This window comes from Oculina patagonica, chromosome 4, assembly GCF_052425735.1.
Source record: "Oculina patagonica isolate OP01 chromosome 4, crgOcupat, whole genome shotgun sequence".
Lineage (NCBI taxonomy): Eukaryota > Metazoa > Cnidaria > Anthozoa > Scleractinia > Oculinidae > Oculina > Oculina patagonica.
This window is the reverse complement of record NC_135761.1, coordinates 11491416-11516327: the sequence shown is the minus strand read 5'-3', so window position 1 is coordinate 11516327 and position 24912 is coordinate 11491416. Positions and strand designations below refer to the sequence as shown.

The window sequence follows — 24912 nt, the reverse complement described above, 5'->3', positions numbered from 1 at the left end:
CCTTGTATTGTTGAATTGGCTTTCTATTAGTCAAACCCCTGTGTGGTCCTGTATATCACTCGTATCAATTGCATTATGCCTGCTCTCCCTTTTATTTTGACCAGGGCAGAGGACTCCCTATATGGCACTTACGGGCATGCTCAACAAACACCACTTGGAATCGCAATTTCTTGAACCCTCAACTTCTCGAACAGCTGCAGCTTAAATAAAAAAGTTGTTTTCCTTGGACTTGCTTCACTCAGTCAACTGAACACTGCATTAATTTGACCCCCAACTTTTTTAACTCCGATTTCTTGAACCAATTGTTGGTTTCCCTTAGTCTCCTTCGCAGCCGTTTTTAGTGTTGTCACACAATGCTCTTTGAAGGGCATTGCGTGACGACACTAAAAACGGCCACAAGGGAGACAAGGTTTCCCTTGGAGGTTCAAGAATAGGGACTTCATGTTAGGTACAAAACTTGGCGTATGCATGGCTTGGCACTTCTTACAGGTACTACTTAAGGTGTTCAATTTTGATGTCTTGATTTGTAGTTATTGCCATGGTAAAATTTGAAGGGGGAGGGATAAAATTTGGCACCTGGTATATGGTATGCATGATAACTTAGTGGTCTCTCTGAAATAAGTGAACTGGTAACTTGCCTTTTCCCATTACCCCATTTTATAACACCAAAAATGGTCGTGTATTTAGGATCTCGAGTCTGTTAATGTGGAGATGTTTAATGTATAAACTGCCTTCTTATAAGGGGAAGCCTCGAGCCATGGGGCCCATACTGCCAGAGCTTATCCCAGTTTCCGTAGAATTAAGTGGCTAGGAATATTTCTACTTCTCCCTGAATGGGATGATTGTCCATCGCAGGATACCCTCCCAGCATTATGTTGCTGCTACCCATTGGTATACACCTGGGTGGAGAGAGGCACTGTGAGAGTAAAGTGTCTTGCCCAAGAACACAACACAGTGACCCCGGCCAGATCTCAATCCCGGACCTCTCGATCCGGAGTCCAGCACACTAACCATTATGTACCTATCACAGCCCACACAAATTGTTTGCCCGTAGTGGGGACTTTTGACCGTTTTAATGGACTTTCTTACAGCATTTTATTGAAGTTTAGAGACTCTTTTGAACATCCACAAATGCCCTGGGGTTGGGCAGATGAACAGAAAGTCTTGGCCAAGTTCAAAATGCCCGGCCTCTCCCCCTCCCCCCCCCCCCACCACCGGCTTAACATTGATAGGTGCATTAGGCTGTCCTGTCTCCCATAAAAAACCTGCCTTTTTAGGACCAGTTAAGACACAGGGAGCCCAGGCTGGCTATTGTAGCTAACAAGTGTTTCAATGAGTCCTTATTGTCATGTCATGAGCTAGTTCTGAAAGTAATGACCCCCTGAAAGTTGTGACTCTCCCAATGTTCATGGTCATTAGCAAATCCCGAAAGTAATGATCCTCTACCTGTTAGTAATAACCATTTGAAAGTAGCAACCTCAAACGACTTGCAAGAAGCTACGATCAGAATATGACTTGTTTCAGAATGACCTTTATTCCACAGGCAATATAATATTACTTTTTTTTTTTTATTTTATTTAAAATATTTTATTTTCTTAACCTTAAAAAAAAAAAAAAAAAAAAAAAAAAAAAAAAACACCCCCCAAAAAAAAAAAAAAAAAAAAAAAACCCCCAAAATCAATATCCTCTATATTTTGATGTAATAATTTTTAACAGGATTAATAACCTTGTTATCCTTGTGCCCGAAAGTAGTAGCCCTCCCCCCCAATTTGCAAAACTCCGAAAGTAGCAATAGAGAGAGACGAGAGACTCATTGTCAGCTGGGCCATTTACTAGCTCACGAGTCTCTTGTAGCTCAGTTGGTTAGAGCGCCCAATCTGGGAGGCCATGGGTTCGATTCCCGTCGAGGACTCAGAATTTTTCTTTGTCCCATGCTCGTGTCATGTTGAACATCTCATCTTTATTAAACCATATTATTATTTCCACATAAAGGCTACCAAGATGTAGTGTTCAAAAGACACAAAGTTCACAACTTTGGTTTCATAATTATTTTTATTGAGCATTATAGAAAAAGTACATTCCACTGAAACTACACACTGTCTTGGGCACAAGGGCCTCTAACATCAAATTAGAGAAATTTTAAATTTAAAGTGAATTTATTCCCTAGAAAAATTTGTCTTTTACTTGTGTGGTGGCCTTAATTTTTTAAAATTTAAATACACAGTCAGGCTAATGCAAGGTTTGGAACCAGAAAATTTACCAAAACTGCTTGAAGCTCTAGGATTATTGTTTTTATTACATGTATTGTCTATACAAGAATGGAATGGAACATCCAATTCCAAATTATTTTCTTGACCATGCCCAGGGTTCTCAAAACAAGCTGGCTCCCGACAGAGTTCAACCAGCTACTACATTTTGTTGCCGGTTACTTTGGCCATAGCAATCAGCTTTTGAGAAACAAGCTCTGCTTTAGGTCACAGCCGCCTACTCTTCCAGTTGCAGACGCCTACTTCAAAACATTTGAAATATCTGCATGCCAGATACCACTTTCTAGACCTCGCAGCAGCTGACTAAGTCTTTAAAATTCAAAATGGTCAACACACAAAATAATAATGACTCACTGTGGTAAGATCAATTTTTATTCTCCAAGTTGATACAAGAGAGCCCTATGGCCGGTTATGTTTTGGAATCTTGTCTGGAAAAGGCTACAAGAAATACTATAAACACAATGGTTCTGTATCACTGGCAGGGCTGAAGTTCAAAGCTACATGTAAAATAACTCTAGTAAGTAAGGCTTGATATTATACTCCTGCCAAGCAGTGTTTTCTTATGACAGCCTGGTTACCTTATAGACCTTAGCATGTAAATACCGTAAAGTTCTGATTTAAAAGTTTTAAGCTTATTTTTGGCCTTAGAACTAAATTTTGACTAGAAGCCCATGGGTTTACATGAGGTTGGGGGGGGGGGGGGGAGGAGGGGTGTATATCTATGACTTTTTTGTCAGTAATCGCTTAGATTCAAGGGCTTATATTTTTCTGAAAAGGAGCATTATTACAACCAAACTTTTATGGTATGGGAAAAAAAAACCCCCCCGAAAAACACTAGTGCTGCAGTACACAAAGGTTATAAAACTGGATTACAGTGAGATTGAAAAAGCCTACATCATACTCAAGCTCTGAAAAAAAATGCCAAAATCCAGAGATGGGAAAATCTAGCCAAAAAGAATACAGTCATGTAATAACAGTTCTAAGTTTACTTAATGTTATTTTTAGTTTTAGAAATAGAATCACATTGGTGAAAGTTTCCTGCCCAAAATGCATTTTCTAAAATAAATGTTGTACGTTTGATCAGGATAATAATAGTATTATTAGAAGTTTTAGTATGCTGAGCCCCTCACACTTGGTCAGTCAATCACTAAATACACTGTACTAGCTTGTAGATTTCGTAAAAACAGTTTGGATATAACAAACATACTGATAATATTGATACACTTTTAACATTTATTATTCAGCAACTCTGAGAACACGAGCACTTGATACAAGCATATACTTACGAGTGAAATCACTAATTTAAGTACAGGAATCCACACTTTGTATGTACATGTACACCTTCGAATTTGCACACCTTCTATAACTCAATCCTACTGTTAGTTGTCAACATTTCTAGTGTTAAATTTTAAAAATAACATTTTCTCATCAAAGTCCATTCTCTTCACAATTTGCCATCCATCTGCGTTCAGCCTTTAGTGTGTCAGGGTTACAGGATCACAGACCACCATTTCCCAATGATTTCTGCACATTCAAGTAAATCTAGCAAATGCAGTTACAGTACATCAGAGATGTATTCTACTGTTGTTTGTTCTTCAGCTGAGCTCTCTTCCCTGTGATAGCCTGGAAGCCTGATTTGATACTTGCTACTGATCGTCTTGATCCACACGTTTCGCACTGAATGAAAAACAGCCTAGTTTCTTTCTGAAGAATGGTATCCGGAGATCGACAGGTGTGACATGTCACATACTCCTCTGTTAGACAGATGGAGAAAACAGCATTAGAAGGATGCAAAACAAGCCAACATCAAAATGCCACAAGCGATTTGAGATCCTATATCAGGCAATTTTGACTGCCTCACCAGAGAATTCAAAGGGTTGGAAAAGCCTTTACCCCACCCCAATTCGTGAGCCTCTTATGTACAGTTATTTAACACTCATCATCATCATCATCGATCGTTATTAAACACTAGCCATGGTATATTGCATTTCCTGAGTTTTGATTGGTTTATAGGCCATGACTAAGGAGCACAGAATTAATATGATAGGTGTGTGTGTCAGCGAGAATAGCCCGGGAGCTCAAATATTGCAATTCTTTCCAGGTGTTTATAACAATACATGTGCTTGTTGGATAGTTATAGCCAACTTGGCACTATGCGCCTCGTTGGTACTATCTCATATTCAACACCCGGAATAATTGTTAAATAAATTTTTATAGTCTCCTTCCAAGACCTTCATTTGACTTGTCACTTAATATTTCATCCCAAGTAATCAGGGGTTTCAATAATAGCCGGGTAGCGGGTAGATCTACCCGCTTGTGATGGGCGGACTACCCGCTTGAAGCGTAATGCGAATATCTTATCAGACCAGATCATTTCACCGCAGCTACGAATTTCTACCAAGAAATTTCATAAAATTCCTGTCAGGTTCTAGGGAAAGAAAAGAAAAGATGAAAAGAAAAGATATTCTGGTGTTTACCCTGTCCTTTGGACCATAAAAGGTGAAGCGAAGTCTTGTAATGACACGTAAAATCATCGTTTCAAAGCGCGAAAAAAATCTACCAGGCACTCTGAAATCGAGGGAGACTGGGACTAAGCGTGAATATTAATATGGCCGCTAAAAATAAAAGACAGACGCTGTTGGCATTTTACGCCCCGGAACCTAAAAAAAAAAGGTCAAACGAGGTCAATTCTTCGCAGGGTAAGTTGAATACATTAAAAGGTTAGGGTTTTGCCTAGAAACTTGAAAAGTTTGCACTGATTTATTGCGTAACGTTCGCGTATCATTTCGAATACGAAAAATTAAAATCACATGTTTCAGATGTGTTGGCAACTTGGGCATTAAAAGAGTGCTCTTCCTTGATAGACATTATTGTCTGAGTAACATAATTTTCTTCAGATCTGTTTCTGAGTAACACAATTTTCTTCAGATCTGTTTACACTGGTTGACTTCATACATACAACAAAGTAATCTTAAAAGTACCCAAAATGCAGGAAAATGCACCTACGAGAGTATAGAATTTCAAAATTTTCCGGGGGGGCATGCCCCCGGACCCCCTTGAGGGGGAAGGCCCGTTGGGCCTTCCATTGATACCCGCCTGTTTTTATATTCTACCCACTTGTGCCAAAACTTATTGAAACCCCTGCAAGTAATGGCTGGATTGCATGACAAACCAAAAGAACATCCAGTTATAGAATGTTGGGCCTGGACCTGGTCAACTAATAGTTGACATACAGCACATTTGTCTAAACCACATTCTGTATGATAAGCACTGTTACTAGCTAAGTAATCATATGATTACGAACTTTCTGGAACAGCTGAGTTAAAAGAAACACAAACATAACTTACTAATGTATCTTCTAAGCACATTTTCAATCTGTTTTTGCTGGAAACGTCCTTTGATGATAAGTTGATTATTTCCATCAATTGAACCACTGCAGAAAACAAAGTACAAAAATACTTTGAAGCACAAGCTTATCAATACTCATTTGAATTAAGTTCCCACTGGTTGAAAAAAATCATAAACTAAGAGGGCAAAGCTGCCATTAGAAGTTTGTAACCAGATGCTGTGACCGACAAGTGTACTGAAAATGACCAGCAACTCAAAGTTGCAACTCAAAGAAAATGAACACAAATTTATGGCAACAGCCAGAGAAGACCATCTTGCAATTTTATGACTCAATGTCAGTTCATATACGTTTGTTGTACAGTCAGTTTGTTAACCTTACTAACAGCCCTGGACCAGGGATGAATCAACTAGTAAAGCCTGGTTTTCACTAGCGACGCAAGCACAAGCACAAGCACAAGTGCAAGGATAACAGGTCTTATTTCACCGTGAAAACGGATTCAACGCAAGCAAAAGCACAAGCGCATTGCATTTTGGTGCTTGTGCTAGTGCTTGCGGCAAGCACAAACACAAGGGTAAAAATTTGTCCTTTTTGCGAGATTGCGCTTGTGCTTGCGCTTATGTTTGCATCGCTAGTGAAAACCAGGCTTAAAGTTGCTTTATCAGCACAATTGAGTATCTCATCTACATGTACATGTATCTATAATAAGCAACTCATACCTTGTTCCCAACTCTGCCAGTAAAAATGCTAAAAGATGTTTTGGTTGTCTATGTAAGCTGTAGAAGAAACAGAATATGACATTGTTACTAAGGCAACAATACACTGAATGGGCTACCCTGCTCACTTTTCTTGCACTTGCACTTCTTTTCTTGTTTTAGACTTTTATCAAGTCTAAAACACTCGGCTGCGCCTCGTGTTTTAAACTTGATAAAACACTGCTGCTCATTTATTAAACATTACACAAATGCTGCTCAATGAGCGGTTATGTTTTTCATGACTGTCTGTCATCTACAGCACCACTCAAAAGTAAGTTGACAGTCTTGACTCGATCCTCGAAACTTGACTTACGTGTACTTTTGAGTAGTACTGTGAGTGGACCTCTCAGAAATGGAAGTTCACTCTGTACAACCTGTTCAAAAGGTGATGTCTGCCAACTGCAATTGGTAGATTTTGATTCATTTTGTTTGTTTCCGTTTTTCAGGTTGGTTGGCTGTCACCATAATTAAGATTGACAGCAGTGAAAAACACAAGCAATAGTTTGGTTTGAACTTCAGAGTTTGTATCATTAAAAGGCACAGTTATTTTGTCACAATGAACAGAACTCTCATCAACATACATTTTACAGATGTCCGTGAAGTTGGCAAATGACGTCTTTTTGGTTCCTATCCTGACGACTTGTGGAGGTTTCATCACAAACTTCTTTTTTTCTCCCGTTACCATTTCAGGGTTCTTGGCTCGCATTATATCAAACACTCTTGTTAACAACTGTGTAGAGTACAAAACCATCAGTCAATGTTCTTTAAAGAATTCTACTTTTAACTCTTAAAACTTAAGTGAGAAAATGCTTTAAATTCACCAAAGCCCATGGCTTGGAATGTACCCTCTGTAAATACAGACAATACTGTTTTGTGCATTCTGTTATATGAAGCTTTCCCAAGTCTTACTAATACAAATTACTATGTTTTATGTGTTTAATGAGCCAGAAATGAAAAATAAATGGCGGCAGGGACTCATATAATTTATTAGTCTGGAAAATGAACTTTTTAAAATTTCTTGATCAATCCTATCATAATGAAGTACAACACAAGGAAAATACCTCTTCATATGTATAATCTCTGTCACTCCATGCTGGGCCATTATCATCATTATCATCTAACATATCTCCTGTGAACAAAATTACAAAATAAAATACTGTTAAACCCTACCTTACAACCAGCTGGTCAATACAGCCACCTCATTATAACAGCTCAAAAAGTTTGTCAATTATGATCTATCCTTGCATTCTTTAAACATCCTTTGTGATTTCATTGACAGAATTGAATATACCATGTGCAGAATGGCTCAATTTCAGAATTGCTTGATTAATACCAGTGACAAATCATCTGTCTAGGCCGAACTTTTAGAACATCTATCAAGACGAACTAAGAACATAGTTTGTGACTGGATGGATAATCTGTCAATTTGCCTGTATTTATTCGTAGATGAACTATTAGTTGTTTGGCCAAATTTGTCCCAGAAGGATGATTCTTCTCTAGTATAAATCAAGTCAATCTATCTTTTTGCTTTCATAGCATCCTTGGTTAAACAAAGGCTATACTCTAATTATATACTCTATATTATTGTAGAAAAGTAATTTCACCATACCATCATCAATATCAGAGTCTGCACCATTTTCCATAGCCTTAGTATCTCCACTATCAGCCATGTCAGGTTCGTCAACCAGAACCTGTTGAAAGATAACATTAATAACAGAGCTGATCAGAACCAAATTTCTCCTCTCAAAATTCTATGCATAGCCTGAATTTCAGACATCCCTGTCTGGTCGCCTACTCCCGAGAAGGAATGTCTGAAAAAATCCGGCCCTATATGCCGTCCGGTGACCTCACTACCCGAAAACCGGGTAGTGATTTTGATTGGTTGATTTACAAATTATTTGCATAATTATAAGAAATTATGACTGAATTTCAACGTGCGAGGATTGTAATTTCAAAACGTTTGCAAAGAGTTTGAAAGAGTTTACCTCCACAGAAATAAAATTACTAGTCATTTATTAATTTTTCTGTTTACCTACAGAACTATGCAGAATAGTAATAGGAAACCAGTAGGTTTTAAGTTGGCGCCATTCGTCGCTTCAACATGCAGTGTATATTTATACATATTCTTGTTTTGACAACAAAACCGCTCAACGCTTATGTCCTGCAGCCTCGACGAGCCAGTGATTTCTAAACTCAGTGTCCACAGTCAAGTAGGATATTCTTGTATTGAATTCCGTTCCTTGATACCTCTGTAACGGTCTAAATTGATTCATTTAAGTACTCACAGGTTTGTTGTATTTGTCAGCTGCGTAACATACTATATTTTGATAGCTAGATAAAGCAAATCAATTCAAATTAAATCGGTTCCGTAAAGAATATAGCCTGCAGTTGATGAAAATCTTATCCATTTGTCTCAAGTTTTCAACAGTTTACCATTAAAACAATTATTTTTTTACCCTGTAATCCTTTATTGAAGCGATTTTTCTTTCACAAAGTCATGGCCTCGACAGAAAGTTTTCCACATGAATTAAACCAAAGTGTAGTGACGTCACCGCACACCATTAGGGCCGGAATTTTTCAGACATCCCTTCTCGGAAGTAGGCGACCAGTGAGGGATGTCTGAAATTCAGACTATTCTATACAAAGCTTAGCAGTCATATAATGAGATTAAACAAACTAATGAGTCAGCAACTGAATTTGTACACCATGTAGGAAAAAAATATTCATTTCTCTGAAGCGGTTTGGTGAGAAATTTATAGAGATTAATAAAACCTTTTTTTTAATTTTTTTTTTTTTTTTTTTTTTTTTTTTATTGATAATCAACACTTTACAAAATTAGAAGATAAGATTTAACCTATACTTATGTGCAATAGATTTTTACTTTACAATTTAGTTTCTCAAGGTTTTTTTTTTTTTTTTTTAAACCGTATACTAAAACATACAAAATTATAAGTACAACAGGAGTAATTACTTTACCTTACCTAACTTATTACTTAACTTTACTTATTCTAGACGTTTTCCTCAAATGCTTTCCATTTTTTGTTGAACACGTTAATCTGATTTGTCTTAAAGCGATATATTTTTCAGTTTCGTATTTGATTTCTAAAATTTGTTTGAAGTGATCAAAGTTGGGTTTAATTCCTTTTCGTTTACAGGTCCAAAGATACGTTTTTCCTAAAATTATTATATAGTTTACCAAGTCCATTCCCTCCTTCAGAATTCCAATAATAACATCACGTAACAAGAGACATCCGAAACTACCAAGCCTATTCAAAATATTAACGGTCACCGTATTCCAAAAAGACTTTGAAAAAGTGCATTCAAACAAAAAGTGATTGATAGTTTCTCGACTCACTTGACAAAAAGTACAGTTAGGATTTGTTACGTAGCCTATTTTAAACAGGCGGTCATTTGAAAAGAGAATAGAATTTAACACCTTGTATTGAAAGGAGCGTACATAAGGTTCGCTTGCTACCCTCAAAGGTAGAAGGTATGCCCATGAAATTTGATCTTCTCTCAAATCAAATTCTAGACCGAGTTTATCCCATTTGCTAGGTTTTTCATATTTGAGTTTTATTAAGTGACAATAGTAATTTCGACATTTATAATTTTCTATATCAAGAACTTCCTTAGAGCTAGGCACATTGCCACGTAGGTTCAGTGGGACAGATTGTCTTAGACCAGTCCAAACTAAAAAATTTGTATTTGATAAACCTTGTATTTTCATGGTACTGAAAGACTCAGTGTTTGTCTTATCAAAAAGCAGGTCCTTTGTAAAAACAACACCATTATTAAAGTAATGCCTATAAAAAATAGTCCTGCCCTCAATCAAAATTTCTTTATTATTCCAAAAAATATATTTGTAACCTCTGTCAGGGTCTGCGCTTTCTCTTAATTCAGACCACCATGATAAAAGTTCAAGGTAAAAGGTTGATGAAATATTTAATTTATTTACATCATAATTGCATTGAAAGAAAAATAATCCTCCTTGGTTCCTCAAAAGATAATTGAGGTAAAGCTTCCAAAAGCCAGAGCACTCTACATCCATAATTCGTTTCAGCCAGCTTAATCTTAGTGCTTTTATCATGTTTTCATGGTCGATCATTTTAAGACCACCTAAGGTATAAGGTGCGTACGTTGAGCGTCGGGTAACTTTATCCTTCCCATTCCACAGGAAGTTAAAAACCAAGGAGTTAAATTCTTTTACTACAGGTGACGGAGTGCTTAAAAAAGAGCTTGGAAAGATCATTTTTGGGAGAAGGATTGCTTTAATTATGTTGACTTTGCCATGAATGGAAAGGTTTCTTGACTTTCAAAGATTTATTAACTTTGCAATTTTCTTCAATCTTTGTTTAAAATTTTTTTCAACAAGTAGCTTGACGTCATATGTAATGAAGATACCCAAAAATTTGACACATTTTTTCCACCTAAATCCAACTGGTTCCTCTTCACAGTCCTGAAGAGATCCAATCCACATGGCTTCAGTTTTCATGACGTTTAATTTTAATCCTGAAATTTTCTCGAAGTAATCAAGTAATTTAAGCAAAGCCTGAGCAGAGTTCAAATCAGCTAGAATAGTAGTTGTATCGTCAGCAAACTGTAACAATTTAGTTTCCGTGCCATCTAACTTTATCCCTTTGATGTTTTTATCATTTCTAACAGCAATAGCCAATATTTCAACAGCTATTACGAAAAGATATGGAGAAAGAGGGTCACCCTGTCGCACCCCACGTTCAATATCAAAATAGTGGGAACATAATCCATTGTTTATTGTGCAACTTTTGACATTTTTGTAAAAGGTGTTAACCCATCTTTTGAAATCAGGTCCAAAGTTAAATAGATCCAAACACTTATTAAGAAAATCCCATTCTAAGCTATCGAAAGCTTTTTCAAAGTCAATGAATAACAGTAGACCTGGCAAATTTTTAGTTCGCGTGAAGCTCATTATATCAAGAATTGAACGTATGTTTTCCCCAATATTTCTACCTGGAATATATCCTGTTTGATTTGCATGAATTAATACTGGTAAAAGACGTTTCATTCTTTCGGCAATAACTTTCGAAGCTATTTTCGCGTCAACGTTTAAAAGTGAGATTGGCCTCCAGTTTTTAAGCTCGCAGCGATCCTGATCCTTTTTTTCAATAAGCGTAATCACGGCCTGCTTTTGGGATGAACTCATTTCCCCCTTTTCAAATGACTCGTTAAAACATTCCACTAGAAGTTTCCCAACTGAAGACCAAAACGTTTTGTAAAATTCTACTGGTAATCCATCATTGCCTGGAACCTTATTTAAAGGGAATGAATTTAAAACTTCAGTGCATTCTTCTAGGCTAATTACTCCTTCACCACTTTGTCTGAGTTCTTGAGAGAGAGTCGGTATTGGCAGGTCTTCATACCTGAAATATGATTGGTTTTGTGGACAGCAGTTATGCTTGGATTTGTAAAGGTTCTCATAAAATGTCTTTTCAGCTTCCAAAATTTCATAAGGGTTGGTAGTGATCACGCCGCTCATGCGAAGTTTCCGAATATGCTTTTTTATATGATTACGTTTCTCTAAATTAAGAAAATATTTGGAGTTTTTTTCTCCGTGTTCATGCCAGCGTGCCCGGGATCTCACAATTATACCCTCAACCTTTTTTTCATAAAGTTTTTCAATTCGTTCTTGTACCGCATTTAAAGCTGCTGAATTTTGTTGGGACGGATTGTCTTTAAAAATTTTATACGCATCTTGAAATTGCTTGTTTAACATCTGTTCTTCAGCTTTTTTTTCCTTACATTTGTTCATTGAGTATTTTCTCGAATATTTTTTAATATTATATTTTACCCAGTCCCATACTGATCGCGGGTCTTTGAGATCCTTCTTCCCTTCTTGTACCCAAGTAGGTATTAAAGAGTTTATTCTTTCAACGTAAACCTCATCGCTTAGTAGGGAACAATTGAGTTTCCAAATGCCGGGACCCTTAGCTTTATCATTGACGTCTTGAAATTCTATTGTTATTGCGGAATGATCAGTTTTGATAGAGGGTATTATATCCACAGTATTAACGTTATCTGCCAAAGAATTTGAAATTAACCAATAATCTAATCTAGAAAAAATCTGAGGTTCTGACTGACTCCACGTATAACTACGCGTGGTAGGGTTTTTGACACGCCAAATGTCATGCAAATCCAGTTCCGATTGTAGCTCTTGTATTGTATTAATTACCGATTGTCTTGGAAAAAGGTTTCCACCTCTTTTGTCGACAGTTGGGTTTAACGGACAATTGAAGTCTCCACCCACAATGATATTTTCAATGGTGTCGAAGTCATTTTCCTCGATAGTTTGCAACAGCGAAAGGTAAAAAGCTACTAATTCATTATCTCGATTTGGGCCATATATGTTAACCAAAAGAGCTTGTTCTCCCTTGAGTAATACTTTGAGTATAAGAAATCTGCCGTGTGCATCGGCTACCTTTTGTTCTACTATGCAATCAAAGTTGTTTCGGATTAAGATTGCAACCCCTCGGGCATTGCTAGCCCCATGAGAGTAATAGAATGGAGCGCCCCATTCTCTTTTCCATTGAGATTCAATTTTCTCAGTCGAGTGAGTTTCCTGTAGAAAAATAACATCCGCTTTTTGTTTTCTGCACCAAGTGAAAATTGTTCTTCGTTTTCGATAGTTGCTGATGCCTCGAATGTTCAGTGAAATAAGCCTACCCGAAACCATTTGAGCAAGTAAAAGTAATATAGTAAATGAAATCGGAGGGAATGGATCTTAATATAAATAAATAACTACAACCTGCTAAAATGTAAACTGTATATCTTAAGTCAATGGTGTCAAATTTTATAGTATTTGAGGTAAACAAGTAATACGGTGTATATACGCTTAAAAATAAAGCGACGAAAAAGCAACTAAATAACGACAATTGCCCACTCTGAAAATTCGCGGTTGTGCAGCAATGCACAAGCATTCCGACAGCGAGTGAAAAACAGAAGCGCGATGATTATTGCGCTGATCTTAGTTGCGCTCCGACTGCTTTCAGGAACAAACATAAAGAATATAAATGATCTATTTTACCTAATGCATTCTGTCAAATAGTAGAAACCATACCGTCAATCAATAACTTTCCTTTGGTGAACCGAACTTTTTTTCCTGCCTCAAAAGCTTCTTTCATTTTAGGCAGCGCTTTTTTTCTCAGTTCAAAGTCACCAGGTGTGAAGTCCTCGACTATTCTTACTCCGTTAAGCACATGTTTCTTCTCTGGACTTTTTGCGGCTCGAAGTAGGTTCCTCTTGAAGGGTCTACTATACAATTTCGCAATAATATGCCTGGCTTTATCGACCCGCTTTTTTCCTGTTCGATGAGCGTTCTCCAACTCTCTAAAGGCGTCTTCAAAGCCAAGAGTTTTGAAGTAATCAATAACAATCGACATGCAATCTTCACCATCTTCTTCTTCGACGCCTATAATGCGGATATTGAAGTCTCGAGAATATCTTTCTAAGTGTTCCACTTTATTCTTGAGCTCCTCGTTGCTTCTTTCCGTTTTAGATTTAAAGGCTGCAACTGTAGAATTCATAGTCGTCAAAGAAACCTGCATAAGGCCGACATCTTCTTCGAGCTTGTCTGCTCTGGTATTCAAGTTATCTATCTCGTCAATTTTCGCCATTACGCTTTCTATTTTGGCTAATCTTGCATTCGTGTCCTGTTGAAAGTTTGTAAGATCGACACTTAGCTTTTTAATTTGTCCTGTGAGGTCATTCCTCATAGACTTCAACTCCTGCAAGACTTCAGCTGTCATGGCGTCTTCGTGTTTCGGCGTCGGCTTATTGCTTTCTTTCCGCGGCGGCTTGTCTTCACGTTGTTTACCGCAATTTAAACTTGGCAGGCTCTTTCCGGATCTTAAAGTTTTACCTGACATGAAGCATTTTCACAAAAAGATGATTTAAAATGAAATAAATTTCAGGTTTAGTCGGAGCTCAAACAAGACGCGTCTTCACTCCATCGTGACCACGTGCCCTCCCGAGATTAATAAAACCTGGTCTTGACATGCAATGCTAGAACAAGTGCATGTAGAAGAGTAAGCACATGACAAAAGTCCTTAATTCACTGCCAGGAAAGACAGGCTAGACTCAAGTGTAAGCACAAACTGCTACTGCAAAATTTTCCTTTTCTTCATCCTCTTGCTCTTAGACTTGTATTCACAATATGCACATGAAATCAAACAGATCTTGCAATCATTAAGATTTCAACATTCAATCGATGCATAAAATGTATCTCTGGTATTTAAACGTGTGTTTCCATTGTTCATAAACCAGGGTTAAGCTACTGGTATATGTATTTAACTGAACAGATGACAAACGATTAAAGAAAAAATTCTCGAAAAACTGATCAAAATGCACAGCTTTACACACCTTCTTTTTTTTCTTCTTCTTCTTTGTTGAAAAACTGAAGTCTAAGTCATCTACAGCTTCAGCTACTGAATCCTTTTCTCCCTCTCCGGTTTCTTCTGATTTGTTATCAGTTGAGGAATCCTGAAGTGAAAAAGTTCACATACTCAGCAAAGAAATTAAAACAGTATTAAAACAGAAGGGCAGAAATGCTTTAGTTTCAATCTATGTACACCAGCTTCTTTCAACATGGTTGCATCAGCCCACAAGTGTATATACTGTATTTATAAACATAACATTATGCAGCGCATCTTTGCACATGAAATCAGCATGCTTACTTTGTCTATGCTTTACCAATAAGGTAAAGGTTAAGTCTGGGTCAAGCCTAGTGGCCCATACAGGCAGGAGCTTATTCCAGTTTCAGTAGCATGAAGCCACTAGGAGTATTTCTACTCCCCCCCTGGATAAGATGCTAGCCCATCACAGGGTTACCCCCAACATGAGTTTGCCGGTACCCATTAATACACCTGGGTGGAGAGAGGCACTGTGAGAGTGAAGTGTCTTGCACAGGAAAACAACACAATGACACCGGCCAGGCCGCTCAATCTGGAGTCCAGCGCACTAAACCTTAGGCCATTCCGCCTTCCATATGCTTTACCAATACGGTATCATTATTAGCTTTACTGACCGGTAGCGCATCCTCAAGTCCTTCCATATCGTAAGGTTTCTTTTTCTTCTTTTTCTTTTTCTTCATTCCAGAAAAGTCATCAAGATCCAAGATATCTGCAACAAATTGGTTTGTGGGTGATATAAATTTAAGTCATCTTTCCAGGAGTCAAATGCTGACTACATCGTTTGTAGTCACATTTTTCTGTTTTTCACGCCTCATTTATTGCAATGAAGTTTCACACTCTCTTTTCTATAAATATCGTTACGTACCTTGTAAAATTTGTATTTGATAATGGTGACATGTTATTACCGAAACGTCATGTCTTTATAGTGTTAATATTTATTCTGAAATACATCATATGTCATGGCGCTTAATTTCTGAGAAACTAATGTTAATGCACATCCAGCCTTATTTACGGGGCATATTTATTTATCACATTTCAAGTGAAGCATTTATTTGAGGGCGCGCTTTTACGAGAGTGGCGTTTTATTAAAATTCAATTTATTTATTTCTTTCTTGGTATGAAAACTGAATTTAAAAAACAGAACCATGTTTTAGTGTATGTCTGAAAAGTCATTTTCAATATCTTAAAACATTGTTACAATCAAGGAAAATATTTTTTAGGTTGATTATTTCTGCATTTGCCTTTTGAGTCTATTATTTGAATAAAGGCCACGGCTGCACCACGATGCAGCGTTTATTAATATTTGAGGGCGGCGTTTATCATATTTTTGCCCTAAAATGCGGCGTTCATTCGAGAAAGGCGTTTAATCAAATAAATATGGTATGTGGCTGAAACTGAAAGACTGTATTTTCAACAACATTCAATTCAGTCTGCAAAAGGTCATGATTTTTCTCCACAAACAGAATGAATGCAAAATTAGACCGTAGTGGTGAGCAGCAAAGGCGCAAGCCACAAGGAACATGGAAGGACACTGCAACGGGAGTAAAGATGTGAGTCATGCCACTCCCATGACACTTGTGGCTTGTTAATCTAATGTTTGCCCTGCTTAGTTTTGAAAGAAGAAACTGCAACAATCTTCAAACATTTTTCCAATTACAGTCAATACTCTCTTAACGGAGTCTCTCGTAAGCGGACAGCTCTACTTACGGTCGCCTTGTCTGAAACCCCGTTTTAACTCCCATACAAACTCTGTATTTTTACATTCTCGTAAGCCGACATTCCCGTAAGCGGCCGCGGACACTTTTAGAGATTACGACTTAGACTTTTTCTTTGTTTTTAAGCTCCCGTAAGCGGACAGTCCAAAGAAAATCCGATTAACAACCTCTGTATCGTGTTTTTATAAATCAACTTCACATCGACATTCGTCACAATGATTTTACAGTAATTACAGTACCATATTTCAGTGTTTGTTTTGTCGTCATCTACGTCTGTCTGGTTATTGTTAGCTGGGCAAGCTCCCGTAAGAGGCCATCTTTCCCCCTACACCTCTGGTGGCTGCTTACGAAAACCATTATCGTACGCGGCCAGGTCCAGTTATGGACACTTTTTTTGCGTCCCGAGGGTGTCCGCCTACGAGAGCTTCGACTGTATGCATAACTTTTCTATGGGAACACTATAATGGCCACAATGTTTCAAGCAAAAATTTAATACTTAACAGCTTTATACTAACAGCTTTAAAACATGTTTCGGCTTTGATGTGAGTGGGAATTAGTGTATTTTCTCCATGTCAGCCTCTAGGTAAATGTGAGGTTATTGATAACGTTGATCCATGCAAACAATATCAATATCATTCATTCAACATACATGAAAGCTCCATCAGTATCCGTTACAATGCTTATGAAAGAAAACTCTAAGTACTGTGATTACTTATACGCGTAAAAATTAGGTCTCGCTTCCAATTTTAGGACGTAAGGAGCCACTGTGACGCTCTAGAAGTGATCACGTTGAGTACAAGATCACTACATGACCAACAATTAGCGTAGAAGATCACACAATGCAATAATATTCTTCATGTTACTTCGTCATCATCATTTTTACCTGTATCTTCTTTGTCTTCTTTTTCTTCTGTCGCTACATTGTCCTGATTCTCGTTTTCAGGAGCATTTTCGTTTTTCTCATCCACATTGGAGGGAGCGTTTGGCTCTTCAAGAGCATCAAGATCTAAAAGAACCTTCTTCTTTTTCTTCTTCTTCTTCATCGTTGGGTCGAACATCTACGATTTTCACAGTGAAATTACAGGACATCAGACTGGCTAAAAGACCTAAATTTTCAATAGTACATTAGTTAACAAACACAGTATACTTACCGCTTCATCTTCGGCCATTTTTATGTCTAATTCCACCGAAAAAAGGGCCTTTATTCCAAATTATTAGCAAGAATTTCTCGGTATTGCGGGAAGAATTTTCCACATGCAGTAGTTGCGTCAGCCTATTTGCGCATGAGCAAACGCCAGATTCGTTTCCAGTCTGCTCAACAACACGCGGTTTTCACATGCACAGCCTCTGGCGCAGGCCAAAATAAGCAAGTGATTAGGAGGGAAAGATATAAGCGGATACGAAAAAGAAATGCCTTCACGTTTATTTTCTAATTTTGGAATTAGAAAAACCTTTGTAAACAAAAAGGGAGCAAACCTCGTTTCATCATGTACGTCAAAAACAAAGCGATTGTGTTTCTCCTTGTTTTATAGTGGGATTTTTGAAAACAGCCTTTCAGTATTTGGAGTATTAGTCATAACTGTTAGTTGTTAACTTTCTCAAGACCAACTGGCTGTGACTGTGGATAGCAAAACGGTGAAAACTTGAGACAGTGTAGAAATAAGATGGGGGAAGGGAAAAGGGGTTACGCAAATTCACCGATCCAGGCTTTTTTTTTGGCCCAATCAGTGCTTGAAAGTTATCTGTGGTATAGTTTCACTCACCCTGCGAGCAGAGCCACTTTTAACTTCCCTGCAGTTGATATTTGAGAAGTAGAAAGAGGCTCTGCATAAATCGTGTCATTTCCTTGAAGTCATTTATTCTCAAGTAGATCAGTGGAAAAGGAAGGGCTCTGCTTGCAGGGTGCGTTTCGTTTCACTGCAACGGACTGTAGTCATTCTAAAATCCCATTTTTTTAAGAAGTTTTTCATCACTTCTTGCCGATACGAAGGTAACATTATATTCTGCATTTCTCAAAAAGTCTCGAAGGAAAATCTGCGAATCCGCTCAATTTCTAGTCCGCCATTTGTGCGCTTTAAGGCCAAATCCGTCGATCGGCGAACCTGTTCACTCCCTGTTTGATTACGATCAACTGGAAAGTAAACGCAATTCACTGCAAGCACTCAACTAGAACCAGAGTAGAACTATTTGCCACGACTTTGCTAAGAAACTCTTTGGAAACGTATTTCTACGTCGTCTATATATATTAAGCTACTAAGAAGTTTCTTCAAGTTTAATTTTTTTTTTTTTACACTGATAAGCGTGCGCGTGGAAAGTTTATTGCCCAGATGCGCATACGAGGTTGGTTTCTTTGCTACTTTCCGTTTGTCGGGACTTCGTCAATCGTAGCTGGACGAAGCGATGATGGTGGACTTGTGTCGAGCCCAACTGCAGACAGTGCTGATGCAGACGACCTGACGGGGAATATCCGAGAATGGACTGAGCCCGCGTTTGACACGAATTGAAATTCTACAAAACGTATTTCCAACCTCTTTCTCAGGCTCTCTCTTCTTTTCCTCCCTTGTAGTCCGAGATAGAGAGCCTGGGAAAGTTGTTGACGTATTTTTTTGAAGTAAAGACTGACGCATCCGTTATGTATATGGCAACCTCGTTCCAGGCCCCCTCTCCTTTTCCTCCCTTGTCGTCGAGGAGACAAAGGAGGAAAGGGAGAGGCCCTGGTAACCAGGTTGTGTATATGGCTGAGCGCGCGCGCGGGTTCGCGCAAGCTCGGGCTGTTTTCTGATTTTAAAATTAAACTAAGTGTAACTTATTGCTCTGAATGACATGACAAAATGTAATAAATTTCATTCGTTTTGTTGCATCAAGGAGCAACCCTTATGGTATAATTAATTAAGCAGAACTAATGATCTAATTAATGATGATATAACCATCTCGCTTTAATTACGAATTTTACGTGATAATAGAGAACGCCGTACGTTATAAGAATCAGTTTCAGATAAGCTTGGTTTTTACAATGTAGCCTTTATGTTAGAGTAGTTTTATGCGGCCGAAAAGACGATTGCCTCAGAAGGTTAATTTGAAAAGACAAGCTATGGACGATAGTTTCGTCTTTTCGGATGAAAAATACTCAAAAGATGTCTTGAAGAGATTAAGTGGGCTCCAAAAACAAGGCATCATGTGCGATGTTACGATCAAGTCTGAAGACGAAGAGTTTCAAGCGCATAGGAATATCCTTTCCGCCAGCTCCGACTATTTTTTCGCCATGTTCAACGGAAACATGAAGGAACGTAACCAACGCGAGATCACAATCACAGGCGTCGATAAGGACAGCATGAAAATGATATTGAGATTTATTTACACTGGCGAGATTGTACTGGACTGGAACAACGTCGAGCCGATCCTTCAAGGCGCGAATCTGATGCTTGTACAGTCTGTAAAAGATGCATGCTCGCGTTTTCTTGAAAGCCGACTTAGTGTCAAGAACTGTCTCGGCATTCAAAGTCTTGCGGAGACTTACGCGTGTCAAAAACTTTGGACGATTACAAATAATTTCATCTTTCAAAATTTCCCCCACGTGGCCGAGAGTGAAGAGTTCCTGAATTTGGACGAGAAACAAATACAGGTTTTACTCCAGAGCGATGAAATTTCAGTGGAAAACGAAGAAAAGGTATACGAAGCGTTACTTGGTTGGATAAACTACGATCGAGAAAACAGACGGGAGTTCTTTCCGGTTTTAATGGAGGATGTTCGTCTTCCTCTTGTTTCACCGTATTATCTTGTTGACGTAGTTGAAAACGAAGAACTTTTCAACACCTCGCCAAGGTGCAAGGAATTTCTGCAAGAAGCACAGCATTATCATTTGTTACCAGATCGCCGCCAACTGCTGGACAGCACGAGAACCAGGCCACGCAATTACGAACGCTTTCACGAAATTCTCATCGCCATGGGAGGCAATGGAGATTATCACAATCAGAGTACAGGTAGGAAAGATTACCTCTTGCACAACTCACGACAAAGCAATCACATTTGCAGCTCGTAAATAAAGCATTTAAAACTACTAAAAGTAAGTTGTTTTTTCTACACTGATTGGTCACCGCAACGATGGGCAAGTTTCAGCGCCCGACTTCCTCAGATAAACGCTCCCATTAGAAAACATTTTTCTCATAAGCACCCCTGTTAAAAAACGCAAACGAAGATTTGGTTAAAATAATACTTTTCTCTAAATAAGAAGGGAACTCGAGAGACGTTAGTGCACGCAACTCTTAAGGCCTGGCCAAACGGACGCGCAAGTAGACGCAAGTTTTTAACTTGCGTTCGCTTGCGTCTCCGTTTGGCCAGGACTTGCGTGCACTTGCGTTGACTTGCGATGACTTGCGTTCACTTTGGTCGAGATCAAATTTGCACGCAAGTCAGCGCAAGTTTTTTCCCCGTTTGGCCACCCAACGTAAGTCAACGCAAGTCTTGAGAGTTACTTCAAGTACTGAATTGCAGCGCGCGCAGTAGCATTGAATTGACCTTTTTTAACAACTTGTGTGCACTTGCAAGTAAACTTACGAGTCCGTTTGGCCGGCAACGCGAGTCTGTACGCAAGTTCATTTTGCGACTGACTTGCGTCTACTTGCGACCATGTTTGGCGAGGCCTCTAGTATACGCGCAGTTAATAAATCATGAATCGAAACTGAACATATTTGCTAACTATTTTTTTTTAGTCTACGGCTTCAATGTGGTGACCCAGCTATGGTCCGACTTGCCGCGGTTTACAAGGGATCGTGGGTACCATGGAATTTCCAGCTATGGAGGACAGCTTTACGTCACAGGAGGGTACTCCAACGTCAACACCGAGACACTCGATATAGGTAACACATAATATTGCGCGTGAAAACTTTAACGGCTTTTTGGCGAAACTTCGCGTCTGCTCGCGACTCTGTTTGGCCAGGACTGGCCTGTACTTGCGTTGACTTGAGATGAGTGCGTTCACTGTGATCTTGATCAAATTTACGCGCATGTGGAAGCAAGGTTTTTTTTACCATTAGGCCTCCTAAAGCAAGTCAACATAAGTACTTGTTGTTTACTTCAAGTACTGAATTGCGGCGCTCGCAGTAGCCTTGAAATGGCTTCTTTTTTGCTAACTTACGTGTACTTTAGTTGCAAGTAAACTTGCGTGTGCGTTTAGCAACCCAACGCAGGTCTACGCTAGTTCAACTTGCGAATACTTGTGACAGTAATAACACCTCCGTTTTTCCAGGCCTTTAAATATGAACCTATTTGAATGCATGAAAAGCAGCTTTGGAGCAAAAGTGTAATAGAGGTTTTCTTTAGTTGGAAAAATGTTACCAACGTTGATACGCTTGCATCGGTAAGCGGAAGCGAGTTGTCAATTGAGTTAGCTGACGTTTCTTATAGTTTATCACACAAAACTATTTTATTTGACTTTGATTTTTCTTTTTGAATCTTGAAGATACTTTGAATATAAGAAAGCGCGATTGATAGTCACCGATAGCTCAACCAATCAATTTATAGATTCGCCAAATGGACCGCGACAAGTTTATCTTGATAATACTCAAGAACTGGCTCGTTCAGCTTCTTGGGCATATGATTATCATGTAGCCTTAACAGTAACTAGCAGTTTTTAGTTTTTTAATTGACGTTAAAAAAATGTTGCGTTTGCTCTTATGTTTGTTCCCAGCTCAGCGCTATGATGTACGACAGAAGGAGTGGCATAACCTGCCTAATATGCTGTCACGGAGAAGCAAACATGGATCCGTCGAGGTAGATGGTCATGTTTATATTGTCGGTGGCTATGACGGACAAAACACGCTGAATACCCTGGAATGCTTTGGCTTTCAATCTGGCAGGTAATTGAAAAATAGGTCAAAGGAAACAAAAGAAATCTGTGGGATCTCTAATTAAACAGTAATTAAATGAACTAACAGTGGCGTGAATGCGTCTTCTATACTGCAACTACAACAACAAGCAAAATTGTTGAGACACTCTCCCAAAATTAAAATTACATTTTTCTTAAAATTTCCCCCTATTTTGAAAAACTAAAGCCTTACAGTTTCTCCTGCATAATGGCTACGCTACGCATGCGCACATAGCCCCCCCCCCCCCAAAAAAGAAATAACTTTAGTCAGACTACACATAGTGACTACACGTGAGAACATAAAAATGTTTGAAAGATCTGCTCGATTGGATAGGCTTTTTAGGCAAAGCCAAATTATGTCTTAAGCCCGGGCCAAACGAAGATGAGAGTTGATGAGAGTTCTAAACTCTCGTTCTCGTTTGGCATGGAACTCTCGTGCGCACTCATCGATCCTTTGAACTGCTCAAATTTTTCATTAGAGTCAGTGAGAGTTTGACGGACTCCGTTCTCGTTTGGCCCGAGTTGATGATAGTCAATGAGAGTTGATGAAAATTCTCACGAGAGTCAACTCTCATCAACTCTCATCCTCGTTTGGCCCGAACTTAAGATACCAAGAAATGTATCGATAATTGATTTAGTTAACTTTCTTGAAGATGGCGTGCGAAGGCTCCAATGCCGACCAGAAGAAGGTGCATCTGCGCAGTGGCTCATGGGAAGTCCATTTACGTCATTGGCGGCCATGATGGATCGAGTATTCTGAACACAGTGGAGTGTTATGATACCACAAGGTAATACGATCTGTTTAGGGCGGTTTTGAGATGATTGTAGTAACATCATAATTGAAGTACTGACATCTGACCAATCACAGCTAACAAGACTGATGCAATGAGCCAATCAGAGCTCGCTGCAAATAAAACATAAAACTTTCAAGCGCGGGAAATCGCGCATACGGTAACCTAATTTCGAGCTAGTTGTTCTTGCTTGTGATTTGTTGAAGAAGTAGCGTCGTTCACACTCATTTGTTAAGGAAAGGGCGGGGGGGGGGAACTCTCTTCGGCGCTTGGCACATTATAAAAAGGAGCAAAATGTCAAGCGCGTCGTCTTGGAAAGGCGTCGAAAAGACGTTTCGAGGAGTGTTCTTTCTCGCCTCTTTTTAAAGCACATAACACTACATTTTTTTAGCCAAATGTCGCTTTGTTGTAACGCCACAGTAGGCAAGTGAACGCTCTAATTTGATGGCCATAGTAATCGAAATTTTTAATTTGTGCAGCTTAGATGTCGAGCATTAGCCCTACATCCAGGAAAATACCAACTGTTTGCTTTTTGCTGAGGCAAGCTAAGAAAATTTCACACGGGAAATAGTGCCGTAAAGGATGCGCAATGCACAAGAAGGGAATGTGAAGCCCCGCGCGAGCCTGGAATCTGGTCAACATTATTTTCAGTGAAACTTGTTGCGGAAGTGTTTCTGAAAAAAAAAATCAACTGACCCTTTCTTTGCTTCTCAGAAGCAGACTTTGCGTTCGCAATAAAAGTTGTGTACAGCAGGCAAACGGGGAAACATTTCCAAAATCTGAAATTTATAATTGCTCCCGCAATTTTTTTTGTTTCAATCGTCACAGCCTTTACTTTCATTTCAACAGGGACACGTGGAGTTCAACAGAGGTCCAACCCATGCGTGACAGACGCTCATTTCCAAGCGCAGTTGTTACAGAAGACGAAATGTACGTTCTGGGCGGCTACGATGGAAACGACACTCTCAGATCCGTAGAGTGCTACAACTTTACGACGCTTGAGTGGACGCAGGTCGCTCCCATGGGCACGCCCAGATCCAACGCGGGCTCGTGCGTATTCAACAACAAAATCTACCTCGTCGGGGGATGGGACGGGATCAGTTTGAATTCCGTTGAGTGCTTCGACGTGGCAACTCGTGTATGGCAGCGCATGCCTTCACTTCCGCGTCCCACAACTGGTGTACGATGCTGTTTTTTATCCTTCCAGTCTACGAACGAACAAAAACCCAAAAGCAGGGGCAGCCGCGGCCATATGTGCATTATATGCTGATGGGTGTAGCGCTGTATCTGGCTTTGAAAGTAATCTTGAATTGAACCGTTCCTTTATGCTGTGGTACTTAATGCGCATGTTCGTTCGTAGACTGAATGATTATTTTTCTTTTTTCGTAAACAAAGTTAAGTTAGCGTTTCGTTATCGTTAAGCTGGTAAAACGCACAATCGAATTATTATCGCTATGAAAAGACTAGGGCAGCTCTGGTATTTTTAAAACTCAGTGTTTATTGTGATCGTGATAAACAATATGGCACAAAGAGAAATCAGGAGAAAGTTCAACTAATAAAAGAAAAAACTCATTTGCTTTCTTATTTATCACGATAAATAGATATGAACCATCCACAATATTTCTCCTTGTACAGCTAACAGCACAATTTTTCCTTCCATATGAGCCGTCCAACCTCTTTCTTACAGGTCATAAAGCGCGAAGCGCAAGACATAAGAGAAAAGGCGGGTAACCA

The 24912-nt window shown here is 38.9% G+C and overlaps 2 protein-coding genes across 2 annotated transcripts; one reads left to right on the top strand and one right to left on the bottom strand.

The window, feature by feature from the left end:
* Positions 1 to 2033: 2033 nt before the first annotated feature.
* Positions 2034 to 17826, bottom strand: LOC144649551 (eukaryotic translation initiation factor 2 subunit 2-like). Its single transcript, XM_078509065.1, has 10 exons — positions 17676 to 17826; positions 17408 to 17582; positions 15424 to 15518; positions 14760 to 14879; positions 7978 to 8059; positions 7430 to 7497; positions 6950 to 7098; positions 6333 to 6389; positions 5615 to 5700; positions 2034 to 4021 (listed from the first exon to the last, which is right to left on the bottom strand). Exons 1-10 carry the CDS (start codon positions 17691 to 17693, stop codon positions 3846 to 3848), a joined length of 1026 nt encoding a protein of 341 aa, XP_078365191.1. The 5' UTR covers positions 17694 to 17826; the 3' UTR covers positions 2034 to 3845.
* Positions 17827 to 19494: 1668 nt separating this feature from the next.
* Positions 19495 to 24750, top strand: LOC144651473 (kelch-like protein 18). Its single transcript, XM_078511415.1, has 5 exons — positions 19495 to 20504; positions 21234 to 21380; positions 22211 to 22379; positions 23041 to 23175; positions 24028 to 24750. Exons 1-5 carry the CDS (start codon positions 19565 to 19567, stop codon positions 24446 to 24448), a joined length of 1812 nt encoding a protein of 603 aa, XP_078367541.1. The 5' UTR covers positions 19495 to 19564; the 3' UTR covers positions 24449 to 24750.
* Positions 24751 to 24912: the final 162 nt, after the last annotated feature.